The sequence below is a fragment of the Pipistrellus hanaki genome, assembly GCF_964339955.1.
Source record: "Pipistrellus hanaki genome assembly, chromosome: X".
In the NCBI taxonomy this organism is placed as follows: Eukaryota; Metazoa; Chordata; class Mammalia; order Chiroptera; family Vespertilionidae; genus Pipistrellus; species Pipistrellus hanaki.
In genome coordinates this window covers 13124555-13143151 of record NC_140524.1, presented here as the reverse complement: position 1 = coordinate 13143151, position 18597 = coordinate 13124555, and the positions used below count along the sequence as shown (strand labels likewise).

At 37.8% G+C, this 18597-nt stretch overlaps 1 protein-coding gene across 2 annotated transcripts in view; it reads left to right on the top strand.

The window, feature by feature from the left end:
* MTM1 (myotubularin 1) overlaps positions 1–18597 on the top strand; it is a 105831-nt gene that overhangs the window by 17427 nt on the left and 69807 nt on the right. For both annotated transcript variants that reach the window (XM_084871207.1, XM_084871206.1), the window contains exons 2-4: positions 7384–7455; positions 10602–10674; positions 12368–12462. In XM_084871207.1, the coding sequence (XP_084727333.1) occupies positions 7393–7455; positions 10602–10674; positions 12368–12462 (231 nt within the window). In that variant the 5' untranslated portion in view covers positions 7384–7392. The remainder of the gene's footprint in view (positions 1–7383; positions 7456–10601; positions 10675–12367; positions 12463–18597) is intronic.

Below are 18597 nucleotides of genomic sequence, written 5' to 3'. Positions count from 1 at the left end.
GTTTCTAAATAGCAAACTATTTAATATTTCTTAATTTCCAAATAAGAATAATTAAAACAAACCCCTTTTAGCCCTGAGGTTTGACGTCACTAAGACAAATGAGAAGCTCTGTTGTACAGTATATGTTTGGGATGATTATCTACTCGGATAATAAGCAGTTTACTTTGACCGGGGTTTACTGTTTTAGAATAAATACAGTTAGATTTACTCTAAGAAGCCTCTACTGTATTTCTAGATTCCTGGGTTAGAATAGAAGGTAATGAGGCAAGGTCTCCATGTTAGGGATCCCATGGGAAAGTTTCCCTGGGCTAGGACTCGAGTATCTACTTTGTTTTTTTTTAATGGAAGTAGGCATGCTTTGAGGATAAACTGCCTTAAGGCTGTTCAGAGCCTTGACAAGATTATACAGATCATTTTAGAAAATGTGTATGAAGAATTGTTAGGCAGTGTTAGGCATCATATATTTTATGAAGAATCTAGCCAAGTATATTAGTGCCAGTTTGTGGAATGACTTAGAGTTTATCTAAACATCTATAAGAGGAAGAGACCCTGTGCCTCTGTTTTGCCATCTGCTGTGCCATCATTTTACATGTTCCTCATCACAGCTTCATGCAGTAGATAGTATCATGTCCATTTCACAGATAGGGAACTGTGGTTTACTCAGGGTTACATGACTATTATTATTAATCAGGTGACAAAGTTAATATTTGAAACACAAACTGGTCTAAATACAGAATCCCCTTCTTTTGTCAACTACATGGCACAGTTTTGCAGCTGATCATAGTGCATTTTTACAAAGTATAAGCTGTGAGTGGTGAGGTTAATAACAATTATTATTTGCTTTGGCTGAGGGAAGTTCACTTTAAAATAATTTATTTTAATAGTTTAAGGCAGAGGGTGACAGCTTGTTTTTGTAAATAAAATCTTACTCTGGAGTATAGCCACATTCTGTCATTTCCGCATTACCTATGGCCACTTCCATGCTATAACAGCATTCATTAGCTACAATAGAGTCTATATGACTCACAAAGCCTAATATATTTACTATGTGCCCTTTTACAGAAAAAGTTTACCAACCCCTGTTTTAAGGAAAATATATAGAAATGAAATAAATTTCTAGTTCTGCAAACCATCATTTATTTTCATGTGGATTGGGAAAATGTAGAAGTTGAATTGATAGTGTACTAGTCTCAAAATGGTTGGGATGTAAACATTTCTCTTTTTTTAAATATATTTTACTGATTTTTTTCAGAGAGAGCGATAGAGAGTTAGAAACATTGATGAGAGAGAATCATCAATCAGCTGCCTCTTGCACACCCCCACTGGGGATGTGCCCACAACCAAGGTACATGCCCTTGACGGGAATCAAACCTGGGACCTTTCAGTCCGCAGGCAGGCACTCTATCCACTGAGCCAAACAAGTTTTGGCAACATTTCTCTTTTGTGCTGAGAGTGGTTTGGTTGAAGACATATCAAAGCATCCGTTTCATTTTCTTGCCTCCTAGATGTCCTACAGTCAGAGCAACTTGAATGCTAAAGTCAGAATAAGTTGATTTGGTAAATTCTGTGTTTCCTGGCACTCTAGGTACAGAACAGAACTTCCTGCTATTATTATAGTTCTTGGAGGGGAGAGGTGATACTCCCCTTAGAGGCCACATTGGAAATGGGGGATGGTGTTTTTGTTTTTAGTGTAATGTATTGTGAAATAAATTATTTCATTATAATTCAGTATCCGTTTATTTCTCCTTTATACTGGCGTTAAGGCATTATATCAATTATTTTTTGAAATTGTGTTTAGGTTGATAATATCCATGGTTTTCATTTCAGGCTAGCAAAAAATGGGATTTACAGAAATTTGTTTTATAAGAAAGGGAGCATTGGGGCTTCCATATGTATTTGGCCTTTGTTTTCAAAACAGACTTCCAAGTAAAGAGACCTCCTTAGAAGACCTGGAATTCTGGAACCAGAGGTTGCTTATGCATAACTTCTCTCTCGCTGGTAGGCTTTAGAAATTCGTTTTCAGACTGGATAGAGTTTCTCTAGCTTTCAGGGGACCCTCCAGAGTAGCAGTCGCCAACTTTTCGGGCCTCACAGACCACCAGTGGTCTGAGGACCACCAGTTGGCCACTGCAGCTCCAGAGAAAGACCATTCTTAAATTTTAGGTTTGATTCAGTGGATAGAGCATCAGCCTGCGGACTGTAAGGTCCCAAGTTCGATTCCGGTCCAGGGCATGTACTTTGGTTGCGGGCACATCCCCAGTAGGATGTGTGCAGGAAGCAGCTGATCGATGTTTCTAACTCTTTATCCTTCTCCCTTCCTCTCTGTAAAAAAATAAATAAAAAATATATTTTTAAAAAATGTGAACATAGGGTAAGAAAGCACACTGATTAAAAAAATAAAGAGAAGGCCTGCATGCCTTTTGTCTCTGTTGTTACATGGAAAGTTCAGTAAAACCACTAATTTAGGCCCATTGATCTCAAATCAGGTGACCATGGAAACTAGAGCTCCCATTGGAGTTTAGATTTTGCTTGCAAAGGCCCTGTGAAGTGGAGGTCACACTTATCTTCTGGTTCTACTGCTTTTAGATTTTTACAAGAGGTTAAAAATGGCCCTCATTTGTTTGAAAGTGTTTATAGTTATGTCTGCTTGCAGGTGTCTTGTGGAGTCCTGTTTTTCATATTCAATGGAGAGTAGAAGAGTTTCTTAATCTGGAAGAAGGGCATGATGCAAGAGGTTTGGGGGCCTTCATTTGAAATGTCTATTTCTTGGGAAGTAGGATGGTAGTGTTCAGGTTCTTTTTCAGTGCTATTGCCTCAAGGAGGCATAAGTCAATGCTGGCATTCTGCTGCCCAGAGCCATCATGCCTTGATTAGGCAAAGATTTGTTCTACCATTTTTTTTAAGCTTGCATGAATTTCTGCCTTAAATGAAACATTGGGCAAGCAGCAGTTATTGCCCAGTTCATGCATTCATTTAGCAAATGCCTATTCGGTACCTACTGGGTGGCAGCTAGTCACTGTTGTAGGCGTTAAAAATGGAGCAGTAAATAAAACAGACCAGAATCCCTATCTAGTAGAGACTTGTCTTCTGGTGGGGGCTTGTATTCTAGTGGGGGTCTGAATTCTGATGGGTGGAGGTAGAGGGTAACAACAGATATCTGAAAGTTGGTAAGTGGTAGGAAGAAGGGATAGAGAGGGGCAGTGAGAAGACAAAGACAGAGGGAGAGGTGGAAGAGAAGAGGGTGGGAAACTGGGGGAGATCACTGAGGTTATTTGTCTTGAATTTAAGGAGAAACACAATTAAGGCCATGTTGTGTCTTAAAGTTTTGACTTATTAAGTAATGCCACCTTTATTTGAAGGGGGTTGGCAGCCCCAAAGATTTCTTGCTTAAATGAGTTATTTTCTTAACTATGATTCTTAGTCTAAAACTCCTTTTCTGCTGAACTCGGGACGAGTCACATCTAACATGTTGTTGTTTTCCTTTGAAAAATAGAGACCATTTGGAAGCTCTTTTCTCTGGGTGGAAAGGACATTGCAGTGTTGGTCAAGAAGCCTAGGCTAGAGCTGGCCCTGCCACTAACTCATGCCAGGGCCTTGCCACACACCCTCTAGGCCAGTGTTTCCCAAAGTGTGGTACGTGTACCCCCAGGGGTACGGGAAGAGTTTGGTGGGGGTACGCGTTGCACCGGAGTCTGGTGGGGATATGCACTGCACCATGTTTAGCTGCACCTAATTCTGCGTTCTCATGAGTACGAGGGGTACTCAGCGTTACGAAAATTATAGAAGGGGTACACATATGTCAAAAGTTTGGGAAACACTGCCTAGGCTATCTGCTCATCTCCACAATAGGGAGGTTTGGGCTTAAATCATAACAAAAGTTGTCTTTCAGGATCAAAAATGATAGAAGTCTACCTTTGGTTAGAATCTTGTAATTAGCATATATATAGGGAATTAAGTTTCAATTTCACTTTAAAGTCGAGGTAGCCTCAATTCAATGTTTTTTAAACAAAAAGGATTAAACCTTGAGCTTTAGAGGCTTTGGGCAAAATACTCTGTAACCAATAGGGTAGCTGACTTTTGTAAACTTCACTCTAGTTTCTAATTATTATTGAACTGTGTTTAGACCAATGGAGATATTATGAAAGTACAGATGAACTTTCCATGCTTGATAAGTTCAAGAAAGCCTAGGGCCTGTGCTCATCCATTTAGTACATTTTCCACAGCCATGTACTGCTCCCCCTGGTGCTGAGACATTATTTTCATGTACTTTTTAAAGAGAAACTTTATAGCTGGTTTGGCTCAGTGGATAGAGCGTCGGCCTGCGGACTGAAAGGTCCCGGTTCGATTCCGGGCAAGGGCATGTACCTTGGTTGCGGGCACATCCCCAGTGGGGGGTGTGCAAGAGGCAGCTGATCGATGATTCTCTCTCATCGATGTTTCTAACTCTCTATCCCTCTCTCTTCCTCTCTGTGAAAAATCAATAAAATATATTTTTAAAAAAGTTTTAATAAAAAAAAAAAAGAGAAGCTTTATAGCTAAGTACTACCAGCAATGTATTATCCCAGTAGTCATTAACTTTCTTCCTAGTATTTATAGGGTCAGGACTAATTTGTAGAATAAGTTATGGTGTCAGCATTCAATGATTATCCTTTCATAATTGAAAAAGTGATAATAATTTGTTTAACAAATATATCGGGGCATTGTTCTAAGACCTAAGGCCAGAGAAGTTAAATAACCTTCCCAAGGTCAAATACTGAGGTGCAGAGTCAGAATTTGAATGGAGTCAGCTCCAACATCTACGCTTTGCAGCATCACACTGTTCCATCTTCTGTGTATTTCAGGAATAATTGGAAACTTCAACAAAAAGAGGTTCACTGATGAGCATTTATAGCGAACCTCATCTCAAAACTGACCCATCTTACTTGGGCCCTCGGATTTCTCGGATTTGTACTTGATCTAACTTTTAGTAGCAGTTAATGTAACTCTAAAATGAGTGCTTTACACATAAAGACTTCATATTATATTAATTCACTTATATAAAATGTTCAGGATGGGCAAATCTGTAGAGATAGCAAATTCGTGATAGCCTCAGGGCTGAGAGAATGGGGAGTGATGAGTGACTAATAATAGTACAGGGTTTCTCTTTTGGGGTGACGACAATGTTATAAGGTTTATTGCAGTTATAGTTGCATAACTCTGTGGGTATACTAAAAGCCATTAAATTGTACACTTGAAGAGGGTGAGTTGTATAATATTTGAGTTATGTCTCAAATATAAGGTAGTTAAAAATAAGGGGAAAATGTGGACTTTCCTCTGTTATATTTAGTTAATTTTAAATTGAAAAATTAAAATGAGTATTGAAAATAGGAAGATTAATCTTTTATGGTTGATAAACAGGAACAGGAAGATGAAGACTGAATTGACTATATCACCCAACATTTTCAATTTCTTCTCTTGACTTGACAGTAATAATTTAACTTTTGTTTGAAAACACTGACTTTTTAAATGATTTAAATATTTGATTCCTAAAAAGTGATTTTGTATGTTACTGAAGAAAAGTCCCCAAATATATAATCTTGTTTAGTCAATAGAATAATTTTAGAGCATAAACATCTTACTTGCTCTATCTATTATAGTCCATCTCATCCATTCTCCTATCTCAGAATAAAGGATTATTTTGCTAGGATTTGAATTTAAGGTTAGAGAAGCTTTTCAAGGATATTCTGTCAGCATGTAATTCGTTTTAGAGTTATCACTCATTAATCTTTTAAAAAAGTTATTTCTAACTTTATGTTGTGCCACATCTTAGTATGAGTTTTAGATTTTTGAAATTTAGTATCCATTTTTATAAAGAAGTATTGTGCTTTGCCCTAATTGTTTATTTTTATGCCTCAGCAGTAGTTCCCTAGTTTCAGTGTTCAGGGATTTGGTGAACCAATATACCATCTAACCCCATCATGATGTTTCACAATATTGTGTGTTTTGCATATGATCACTCATTCACTAAATAGTTATGAGTGTAAACTGTGTGCCAGGATACAACCATGACCCAGATAGACCCTCAGCCTTGCCTTGGAGAGCTCAATTCTGAGGATGGGGGCTGATATTCCTAATCTTATAAGATTGTCCTCACCTGACCATTTCTCTGCCTCTTCATTCCTGTGGTTACGCTTATCTGCATCTTGTCATCTCTCTTGGGCCTTACTTAATGACAGTGATCGACACTGAAAAGCTATCAAATCACTAGTTTTTATGCTAAGGTGTGTTGATATTCTCAATGCTGCATTTTGTTAGCAAGTAGTTACTCATTTAATGAGCCTGGGAAAAAGATTCCACAAATATCAACAGTCACTTTGTTGAATTGAATTCTGTATACCTCCCTGTGACTTCAGTGTACTTCTCTGTCACTAACTTTGATTAATAAAATAACTGAAACATTACTTAGATTCCTGTTATAATCTTCACAAGTGTAAATCTTGCATTATAACATTGTATATATTCTGACATGATTCTTTCATTTATGTCTGTCTTGTGATGAATATGCATTATTTAGATTAAGTGAATGAATGCTTTCCTTAGAAAAATACTGATTAAATCAAATATTACTAATTTGATTTCCATCAAATTCATGCCACTTTAAATTGCCTTAATTTGAATAAAATACAACTCTTTTGTTGTTGTTGTTAATCCTCACCTGAGGATATTTTTTTCCCATTGATTTTTAAAGAAAGTGGAAGGGATGGGGAGAGACAGAGAGAAAAGTATTGATATGAGAGAGACACGATTGGTTGACTCCCGTACTTGCCCCAACTGGTGCTGGGGATCGAACCTGCTACCAAGGTATATGCCCTTGACCAGAATCGAACCCACAACCCTTCAATCCTTGGGCTAATACTCTAACCATTGAGAAACCTGGCTAGGACAAAAATAGAATTCTTAAAGAGAAAACTATCGTGAGTTCAATTTTTACCCTTTTTATTACTCCACTGCCTCTAAATAATCTTTAAAAATTAAGAAATGTGGAAATTTGAGGCCTGCTGCACAGTTGCTAAACATTAAATTCTTTTAGGTGACTATTTGAATGCAGTGAATAAAAAGTTCAGAAATCTGTGTGCTATCTTCCTCTGGGCTCCTTCATGCATACATAGCTAGCTACCCTTTCCTGTTCCTCCAAAGTGCCCTGCACCTTTCACGGAGCTCTGTCCTTGACTGGTGCTGTGCTTAGTCCTTTGTGTGTGTCATTCCCACTGGAAACTACAGTGAAAATAGGGCCTGTAAAGTGTAGTACTGTTAGTTCTCAATTACAATATTTAAAAAGCAGGTGTACATATGTCTGAAATTGCATACAATTCCGTTAATATTGAATGTTGTCTTTCTTGGTAGAGTTCCAGTATGGCTTCTGCATCAACTTCTAAATATAATTCACACTCCTTGGAAAATGAGTCTATTAAGAGGGTAAGTCATGTTTTCAGATTTATCCCATCTCTTTCTCTGCATTTCTCTTTTCATATTAGGCAGTCATTTTGGATTTATTGAATTATTAATTACATTATTCGTTCACATAATGTAAATACTTCAATACACGTGGCTTTATTTATTATCCCACCTTGTTCTAGGAAAAACAGGCTATCTTATATGTTTTACTTGAGTTTGGTTTGTAAATCCTTTCATGCAACTTCATTTTTGAGAATCTCTGTATTGTGAATATTACATTTGAGGTATAGGCAGTCCCTCTCCCTGAAAGGTTTCTGAAAGATATATTGGAAAACCCTCTTGAATATTGGCATTATTTTCTAATTATGATGATAAAATAGTTGCATGACTAAGACAAATGCAATATTAACAGAAAATGATTCAAAGTATTGAGGAGAAAATTATGTAACTAGAGGGAGATTTTGGAACATAAATTGGAAGTAAGGGATCAATTTAAAATAAGCTTTATTCATGGCCCTTTAAGGCTTTTGATACATTTTCTTGATTATCCACCACAAAGGTTATTGACACTCCCAATGGCCATGTAGGGGGATGCAATCAGAAGGGAGAAAACTGATGTCTTTTAATTTGTATTTCCCTGATTACTAATGAGGTTGGTCTTTTTAAAAAGAAGAAAATGTGCTTTTGTTTATTTGAATTTCTTTTGTGAAGTGACTATTCATGTGCTTTGCCTAATTGCCTTTGGAATGTTTGGAGGACTTTTTCTTTTGATTTATAAGTGTTCTTTATATATATTTAACCAACTCTTTATAATATACATTACAAATATTTGCCCTAATTTTGTTTTTGTTTTTTATTGACTATATTCCCTGAACTGTACACTATGTCTCTGTGGCTGGCTTATTTTATAACTAGAAGTTTGTACATCTTATTCCCCTTCACCCTTTTCACCTAATTTGTCAACCTTTTAATTATATTTACAGGATTTTGTTTAAAGATAATTATAATATTTTGTTCTTATTTTGAAAGTCACAGGTTTAAAGTTTTTATGTAATCACATCTACCACGCTTTTCCTTTATATTTTCTGCTTTTGGTATCATGTTTATAAGGACTCACTAAGATTACATACATTTTTATTGTATTTTAGTAATGTTATGGTACAAAAATCAGTTCTAAAAACAAAAATAGCCCTATCTGGTTTGGCTCAGTGGATAGAACGTCAGCCTGTGGACTAAAGGGTTTCAGGTTCAATTCAGGTCAATGGCACATGCCCTTTTATGGGCTTGATCCCCAGTAGGGGCCATGCAGGAGGCAGCTGAATAATGATTCTCTCTCATCATTGATGTTTCTGTCTCTCTCTCCCTGTCCCTTCCTTTCTGAAATCAATAAAAATATATTTTTTTAAAAAGTAACTCCATGAAGGTATAACATTAAAATAAAGTATATCCTATGCTAATTTCATGTTATCCTGTGTTAATCAAACATTTGTTTTCCTTATTTTGTGGTTGAATTATGCTTTTTTCTGACCCAGAACTGTGATATTTCAAAGGCATACTGAATATTAAATTTGCTCACTATACTTGTTTTTAGTTAGTGCGAGGTGGTGTTAAAGGATGATGGTAATTTATTTCCCATCTTATTATATAAGGTGTGAGGTTTTGCTCTTTATTGAGGAAGGCATTCCTGGCTGGGGACAACTTGTCTTGTCCTCCTAGTTAAAAATGCTTAGCTTGCAAGCACTAAAACATATTGAAAATTGGCTAAGAATTTTCATTTTGTGCCTGAATAAAAAGATATAACCGCCGAAACCGGTTTGGCTCAGTGGATAGAGTGTTGGCCTGTGGACTGAAAGGTCCTGGGTTTGATTCCGGTCAAGGGCATGTACCTTGGTTGCGGGCACATCCTCAGTAGGGAGTGTGCAAGAGGCAGCTGATCGATGTTTCCCTCGCATCGACGTTTCTAACTCTCTATCTCTCTCTCTTCCTCTCTGTAAAAATCAATAAAATACATATTAAAAAAAAAGATATAACCACTAAAAACCCAGGAAAGCACCCCTCTTTGTTAGCTTGTATATTACCTAAATATACAATCCCCATTTCTCTCAGTTGGTAATACTTTACATAGCCCTTGATAATTCACAAAAGTGTGCTTGTGCATTTTGTTTCACTTAATACATTCATAAAACCCCTTTGAGGTAAGTATTAAGTAACTTCACACATGAAATGATTGCAGTGTGACATTTTAGAAAACAACTAGAAAAAAATGAATGAAAAGTAAGGCTGAGAAAAACATTTTGCCGAAACAAATTTTAATGATGTGCCTCATATGCCCTAAAGTGGACACAGCCAGCCCGTCATTGCTGTGAATACACTAGGGCAGTTGAATAGATTGAGAGACACCTTACCAGGCATCCGGGTCACAATGGCCAATGATGTCAAATTACACTTAGAACTTTCCTATGGGTTTCAGTGGTTGCTACTTGCCTCCCTGAAGGAGCTGCTGTGGCCTTTGAATAAGGCACAGGCCTGGATATACCGCTGAAGCCAGGACACCTAGAAACATGGCAAGTATTTGTGTAGATGGTACCTAAGCCTCTTGTCAGCTCCAAAGTTCAATAACAGCTTTCCTCTTATCATGTTACCTATTGTAAGTGAGGAAGGATCTTAGTAAAATAAGAAACCCAATATGTAATAAAGGTTATTTTCTGGCATTGTAAGAAGAGTCTGTGATTACTATGGCTCAGGTAAGGCCCCATTGAAAGAAGTTTTCATTTCTACTCTTAACAAAAAAGATAAATGACTAAATATTCAATATTTTAAAAAAATTGTCACAGTATACATGTATCTATAGAAGACATTCAATATTTACTTTTTCTCATTTTTCTGAATGCTGTTAATAGAGTAGTGCTTGGAAGGGGTGTTTAAAATTACTATTTGTTAAAAGCAAATGCTAATATTATTTGCAGACTAAAAGTTACCACTACTAATGAATTTTGAGGGTATGTTTTAGTTTAAATTTTCTGTGCCAACGTTCTATAATGATAAGTATTTCTCTGATTTTATTTTTCCTTTATAAAAGTGTATTTCTGGTCAGTTGTGTTACAGGTTGCTTGAAAACCTGTGCAAATGTAATGTCATTACTTCTGATGCCACTGTTTCATTTACAGACTTCTAGAGATGGAGTCAATCGGGATCTCAGTGAGGCTGTTCCTCGACTTCCAGGAGAAACTCGCATTACTGGTAAGGATCCTGTAAAGTTAGGATTTGCATAAATTGGTGAGATGTCCAGTAGGATCAGATGGCTTCTATTCTTTATGTTCTTAGAAGTCAAATTTAGACAAATAAGCTAGCTTTGTTTAAGTGTTAATATGGAGAGAACTTTGTGCATTAATTTCTTGATCAAAGAGTTCTTTCAAGAGCTTTGTGCTCTCCAGGATAATGATATACTTTTCTCTGTATCAAAGACATAATTATTTTTTGGGGGAAATGTGGGTTATCTGTTGAAAGTTACTTATTGGAGTGATAAGCTCTCATGGCTTGAGGTTATAAGGACAAAATGATATTAAGGTTTTCTAGTCTATGATGTATGCTTTAAAATGATCAAGTTAAAGGCTTAAAAATCTCAGTATTCTCTTCTCTGAAATGTAGGAAACCATAATGGTTTAAAATAGCTTTCATTTGCCAGATAACAAGTTAGTAATATTGATGTTATAATTTTATTGTTGACTTATTTTTTCTTGACAAATTTATATTAAGAGGAAAGTATCTACTTTGGAAGAACCAGATTATTCTGGTTTAAGAATACAGACACATCTGACAGCTTCTGAGCCAAGGGCTGATTACATTAGGGTCAACTCCCTCTCAGATTCCCATGTATTTGGTGATAATATAGTTACCATTGTTTCAGGGAACCTTTGGTGTATTGACTAAGATCTTGATTGTTTAGCTTAAATGGATAGTGCTAATTAGATTAAGGTCATAGATATGGTGCCTTTGTGAATTAGTTAACCATGCAGCAGGAGAAACTATTTCATGTCCACCGACTTGCAAGCATTCCAATTTTTGGATAAGAGCAAAGTTTACTTTTGGTGATTTCCACATATGAAGTTTTGATGCTCTGTATCAGTGCCAAAACCTTTAACTGGTGTGTAGTAACTGAATTAGCATGAGGTAGCCTTACTGGGTATTTTTCATTGAGCACCTGAGGAGAAAGGGATTTCAAGCTTGTTTTAAAAAAATAAAAGCCAATAACACATTCAAAGATATCCTTGAAAGATAAGAGAAAGATACATTTTTATAGTAAATTAACTCTCCTAATTTAGTTTCTCCTTATGTTTGATTCTACCAAAATTGTACTATTCTCTTGGCCATCTGTTTTATATCACTTAAATGTTTGAGATGTATCTAGCTAAACTCTCATCTGGACTATTAAAAGAGAACGAGTAGACTATCAAAACCTCTCTACTGCTGACATTCATTTATTAAAAACAGCACAATGTTTGTATGATTAGGGGTTGGCAAACCTCAAACCCCATCTGGTGGTTAGTCCATGAGACTGTCCTACAGAATTGCAATCCTCTGGTTGAACTAGCTCAGCAGTTACCTTTATAACCTCTTGAGAGTAGCAGCATCAGTATCCTCATTCACTTCTGCTCTCCAGCCATTATCCCCTTGCTCCAGGTAGTGATAACATGATGAGCAAGCTCAGAGAAGCACCACTGGTACCTACAGGTGACGTGTGGCCCCACTCGTTCCCTAACAGCCTCACTGGATGGAGCATGGTAATGTAGAAACATTGCCAATGCTTGCTTTCAAACTTTTCAGTGACTTTTATTGTAGTTATAGCCAAATAGTTTATATTAAATTAGTGCCATTTGTTGTATATCTTGGTATATATTTCCATTATTTTAGGGTACTTTTTTTATCTTAATAGACAAAGAAGTTATTTACATATGTCCTTTCAATGGCCCCATTAAGGGAAGAGTTTACATCACAAATTATCGTCTTTATTTAAGAAGTTTGGAAACGGTAAGTAGAATCTAAGACCATAAAGATGACCCTAACTGTTAAAGATAATGCTAAACTGTTTCTCTTCTACTTTGCAAGATTGACTGTGGCTCGGATTAACATGGGGGATACATTGCTTCTCAACTCTTAATTTTTGGCTTATGCAAAGCTTATTTTACACTAACACCTATATATGTAGGAATAGAGTGAATTTAAAAAAATAAGTTTTGTCTCTCATAATAGTGGGGAGGGGTTGGTAACTGTACCCACTTGCTAGTTTGGAGAAGTTACGGTAGGTGGGTGTAGAACAGTGGTTCTTTAGAAGAAGCACAGAGAAAATTCACCTGTGGAGCTTAAAAACACCACAATGTCCTAGATTTATTACATCAGAACATCTAGCTCTTTGGTCCAGGCACAGTTGTAATTTTTTCTAATATATTTTATTGATTTTTTACAGAGAGGAAGGGAGAGGGAGAGTTAGAAACATCGATGAGAGAGAAACATCGACCAGCTGCCTCTTGCACACCCCCTACCGGGGATGTGCCCGCAACCAATGTACATGCCCTTGACCGGAATCGAACCTGGGACCTTTCAGTCTGCAGACTGACGCTCTACCACTGAGCCAAACCCGTTTCGGCCACAGTTGTAATTTTTAAAACATCATAGAAGATACTGGTGTGAGTCCCTTGTTCAGACCCACCTCTCTAGAACTTTTTAAGTGTTCGATTACAAAGCATCAGGTAGCAGTTTAGAACTAGGCTGACTATGGTGTGGCTTAATGCCACTCTACCTTTTCATTCCAGAGCCACGTAATGTTTACCACAATGTTTTAAGTAATGTTCCATTGGTGGAAAGATGAGATGGAGACAGTGTGCTCCAGAAGGGAAAGAAGGAGTGAATGGCCTCTGTGATGGGTCGCCATTGCTCAGACTGGCCTGAAGGGACAGCTTTACTTTGATGAGATGGACCAAGGGGGAGCGAATAGGTCCAGGATACATCGAAGAGAGCCCAACAGCAGCTTTTACACAGGAGACAGTGAGACTGTTAGGGGAATCTCACTTTAGTTTTATTGCTTTTACCCTGCAATTTCTTCAGGACAGTTCTAATCTAGATTAGATTGCATCTTTTGATTATTTTTATGTTCAGTATTGTGTCCAAAGTCTGAAAAATTCTGTTTATTACTCCTGCTGCCTTAGTTGTAGGAGTTTACTTCTATAATATTCATAGGGTCCTGAGACTGGATATTTATTTATGTGAATCTATTCAGGCTTCTAAGTAAGACTGGAGCTGAATAAATGTTCCTCGTTTTACAAAATACAAAAGAAGAGTCTGGAAATTAACGGAGCAGTGAGCTAGATGTCAACTCTTGGTAACAATTGGCAGCAATTCTAGAATTAATCATTTAAATATATGACTTTTAAGTAGCAAGAAAAGAAAGAAACCATTGGGAGTGTTATTCACATTGTCTTAATTGAATCACAGCCAACTAGTGGCAGTATATTTAGGTGGAGTTATAGATTGTATTGAAAGCTTGCTACCAACCAGGAAGGGTGGTCACTCTTATCTTGTAGTGTAGGCCCTTTGCCTCCAGTGTTTCTAATGCAGTGCAAATGAGCACATAAAAAGCATGCGTGTCCAATATGTAAAAAACACAAAGCCAGCCAATGTGCTAGATGGCAGAATTGGAATTGGGAACTATCTTAATCAGCTAGGATTTTGTAGTGAAACTAATAACATGAAGTTTAACATAAATAACATTTACAGTTGTATTAATAAAGATGGAAGAGGTTTGTTTCAACAGGGACCCCTTCTTATTTGACCCAGTAATTATACATGATTGATTAAAAAGTTAATAGACCTAAATTATGAACAACAAATACATATCTATCAACAAGTGAATCTAAAAGTCAACTGAATTAAAGATCTGAGGAACAGAATAAACTGGTAAATATAATATAATCAGGGGCATAGAATCAGGGAGGGGATTGATAATTCTCAGGGGGAAAGGGGTGTCTTTGTGGGGGGTACAGGAAGACACTGAACAAAAATCATATACCTATGAATGAGGACAGCGGGGGGGGGGGAGGTAAGGGCAGAGTGTGGAGTGGGGATCAGGTGGAGGGGAGCTATGGGGGGGAGGAGAAACAATTGTAATAATATGAACAATAAAGATTTATTTAAAAATAAATAAAAACACCAAAAAAATTTTTTTTAAAAAGTTAATAGACCTATTGGGTGAATTAAGAAAAGTATAATAACGGCGAGACAAAATGAGATGGTAGTCCCATCAGAAGTGTCGTGTTCAAATCTTGATGCCATATTTTAAGAGGAACAGTGACAAACTAGAGATGGTTCAGACAAAGGGAACCAGGCTAGTAAAGGTGCTGCAATATGAGAAATGATCAAAATAAATGTTGATCTTTCATGTGAAGAGAAGAAGACAAAGGGAGAAATGATAGAGCTACCTTAGAATGAATGAAGTGGCTTCTGTGAAGCACGGATTAGACTCATTCAGTATAGCTCCCAAGGGTCACACTGGGACAGAGTAAAATATTTTATGTTAATACTGTGTAGGGGAGATTCATCAAAAATTTAGAATTAATGCAAGTGTTATAATGCCTTCACCTCTGAGACTTTTGTCTTGAGTCACACATATGCCTGATTCCATTTTATGCTGTCATTAACAATGAACTCGAAAAATTATTGAAACTGGTGCTGTGACAAGATTGTGTTCTAAATGATGTAAAACAAAAACTACCTGTAGAAAAGAGGCCAGAGGAAATACACCAAAAGTTTCAGTACTTGGGGTATTTGGAGAGCAGATGGAATTAGGCATGCTTTGTTTTTTCCCCTTCCACTTGGAAGGAGCATATAGTCTTTCTATAATTGGGAGGACACTTAGCAAGCTTTCTTTTGTTTTCATATGATACTCTAGAATAGGGGTGTCGAACTCAATCAGAGAAGGGGCCAAAATCTAAAATCCAGCCTAAATCACGGGCCGAATGGTTTACTGAACAGTCATAAACTGACAATGTCATAAACTGACAGCGGAGTGCAGTGATGACAGCGCGGTGCGGGCCACATTGCAAGGCCTGGCAGGCTGGATTTGGCCCGCGGGCCTTGTGTTTGACACATGTGCTCTAGAAGGTGGGAATTAGTGCTGAATGGGTGAATAAAATGCCCATTTGACACTGACTTCTAATTTTTTTCTTCTTCCACTAAATTTTACATTAACATTTTGACTGATTGGACACAACATTTAGTCCAGGTATAAAAACAAGCAGCTAGTAGCAGAAAGCATCGTATAAAGAAAGCCACTTACGTGGTTATATAGAAGCCCCAAAACAGTCATCATAATGTTTCTTAAAGTTATAAAAAATAGCATTAATTGTGGATTCTCTTGCAAAATATGAATTTTTTGTTTGACAAAGAGCTGTCATCTCACTGGCATTTGGAAGTGGACACCTGTTTGTTTCAGATATGTAAACACTGCTGTGGAAGTGCAGTCTGACTCGGTCAGCTGTCCAAGCACAGTAGTCACTTCCTTAGATTGTCATGGTGGCCCTCCTTCATGGTCTTCTCCCATCACTCTGGCCTGCACGATGCCTCCAGAGCAACCCTCCTTACACCTAGGCTGATCAGCTTGCTTCTCAGCTCCAGAACCTTTGTTGGCACCCTACTGCCCATAGAATAAAATCCACTCTCATTTATATGGCATAAAAATTCCTCCTAACTTCTCTTGTCTTGGCTCTTACCACATCTCCCATACTGTTCTCAGACTACACAAAGCCGCTTTCTTCCCTTTTCTCAGCCTGAGAAGCCCTCCCATGCCTCTTTACCCTTACATGTGCTGTTCCCACTGTACCTGAATGCCCTTTCAGAAGCCACTATCCATCCTTCAGAACCCACCTCAAAATCATGCCTCTCTGAAGTCTTCTCTAGCTTCCCGTAAAGATATCACTCCCTCTTTGTGTCCCCAGAGCCCTTTTTCTCATATGTTAACACTTATGAAACCTTCCCTGGCCATTTGTCTAAACTTGTAATTCCCCTCCCAAAACTTCCTCTCTCCCTTCCATGTTTATTTGTTTCTCCTGAGCACCTGCCACTATCTCCTATTTTATATATTTCACTGCTTTACCTTGTTCTTTGTCTGAGGACAGGAATGCTTGTCTATCCTCAGCACATAGGACAGAGACTGGCACACAAAGGTACTCAGTCAGGCTGTACTAAATAAAGGAATTCTGTCTTACTTATATGCTGCTTTGTCTGTGGTCCTAAGTAATGGTAAGTCCTTTTGGCCCTTTGTGCCTAGCTAGTAGAGTCCAGTGGACAGTAGGTGCTCAGTAGAAGTGGATCTGATGAGTGAATTCGGGAGGGAACAGGCCTCATCACTGTGATTTGACTTCATCTCAAAGATCATAGCCACCTTTTGATCTTGAGGGTGCTCAGGAATTTTTCTTGGTGTTGACCTTGTGAGTCCAGTAGAGGCCACTTTAGGCATGTAATACGTTGTAATCTGGTAGACTACCATGGGAGAGATGCTTCTAGATTTCCTTCTAGGAACACTTTAAGTTCAGGTGCTATAGAGGATGAGAAAGACAAATTGACTCTCTGCTTATTCATGTATTCATATCTTTATTCCAGAACTTTCATTGAGCCCTGTGGTGAATCTAACATCATGCCAGGTGAATGATGTGGAGATGAGTAATTGTGGTATAACATGGCGAAGTCTGCAGTGGTTGCATAATGCTATGAGGTTACAAGGGAGAGGATGATTAACTGTGTGATGAGTCATAGAATGCTTTAAAGAGGAGGTAATATTTGAACCAAGTCTTGAAGAATGGTATCAATTTCCTGGACAGGAGAGAAAGTGGGGGGAGCATATCAGGTAGAGAGTTTTCATATTACATGTATAGCAATATGAAAAAATACCATATATGGTGTAAATGGCTTTGTGGTCTATTGGAGCTGGAATATAGGGGGTAGAGGGAGGAGTGGAGAATAGAAGGCAATGAAGCTGTATACATGTTACATGGAGAATGACATATCAGACGTGTATTTCAGGAAGAGTCAGATTGCAGCATGTATGATACAATAGGGAGAGAGAGACTGGAGGCAGGAAGTTATTTTTGTTTTTCAGGTTAGCAATAAGAGCCTAATACAGTTATAGTTGCAATAGAAAGGAGGGGACAGTATTGAGAGATTCAGAATTTGCATGGTCGTTAGAGGCGTGAGTTGAAGAAAATATTCGAGTTGAGAATGATTCCTGTGATTTTTTGGCTTGAATGATTGGGACTGCTCCCAGTCATCAAAATAGACATTATAGGAGAAGGAATGTGTTGGAGATAAACCCCAGGGAAAATAAGTCTGAATGTGTGGTATAACAGCAGTATAACAACCAGGTGGCAATAGCTCAGAAGCAGTAGGAAACATGACTAAGGTTTCTGAAGTTATTCGCATATCAGTATTGGGAAAAATCATGTACATCCACAAGAGTACTCTCAAAGAGATGTAGGCCGAGGAAAGAACCCTAAGGGACATGAACATTTTTCCATGATGGGAAGAGAAGAACCACTGGAGAAGAGAAAGAAGAGGCAGTAGAAAATCTGAGAGAAGACTTTGGTAGAAGTCAGTAGAAGAGAAAAATCTCAAGAAATAAGGAGTAGAGCATGGTCTGAAATGTTAGAGTTTAGTAAGATAAAGAATGAATAGAGCCCAACCAGTGTGGCTCAGTGGTTGAGCAGGGGTGTGCAGGAGGGAGCTGATGAATGATTCTCTCTCATCATTGATGTTTCTATCTTTCTCCCTCTCTAAAATCAATAAAGAATATTTTTTAAAAATGAACAGAGACTGTGGAGGGTGGTCTTTAGGAGGCACTGGGAGTCCAGGTAGAACAGATTTCGTGATTATGTGAATCTGATTAATCTCTCTTGCTCCTCTTTCAACCTCCCCATGGAAGATTTGCCAACTCCCTACCCTTCTTTCTATTCATTCTTTGCCCCTGGCTCCAGTCACTTCTCTACAGATAACACCATATGTTATTAACAAAGCTCTTGAATTTACCAAGACTTTTTCCACACACTCTCATCCCATCTAATAACAGCTGATAGGTAAAGCTTCCCTAGGCACTCCCTCCCCCTTGGCTTTGTTTTCTAG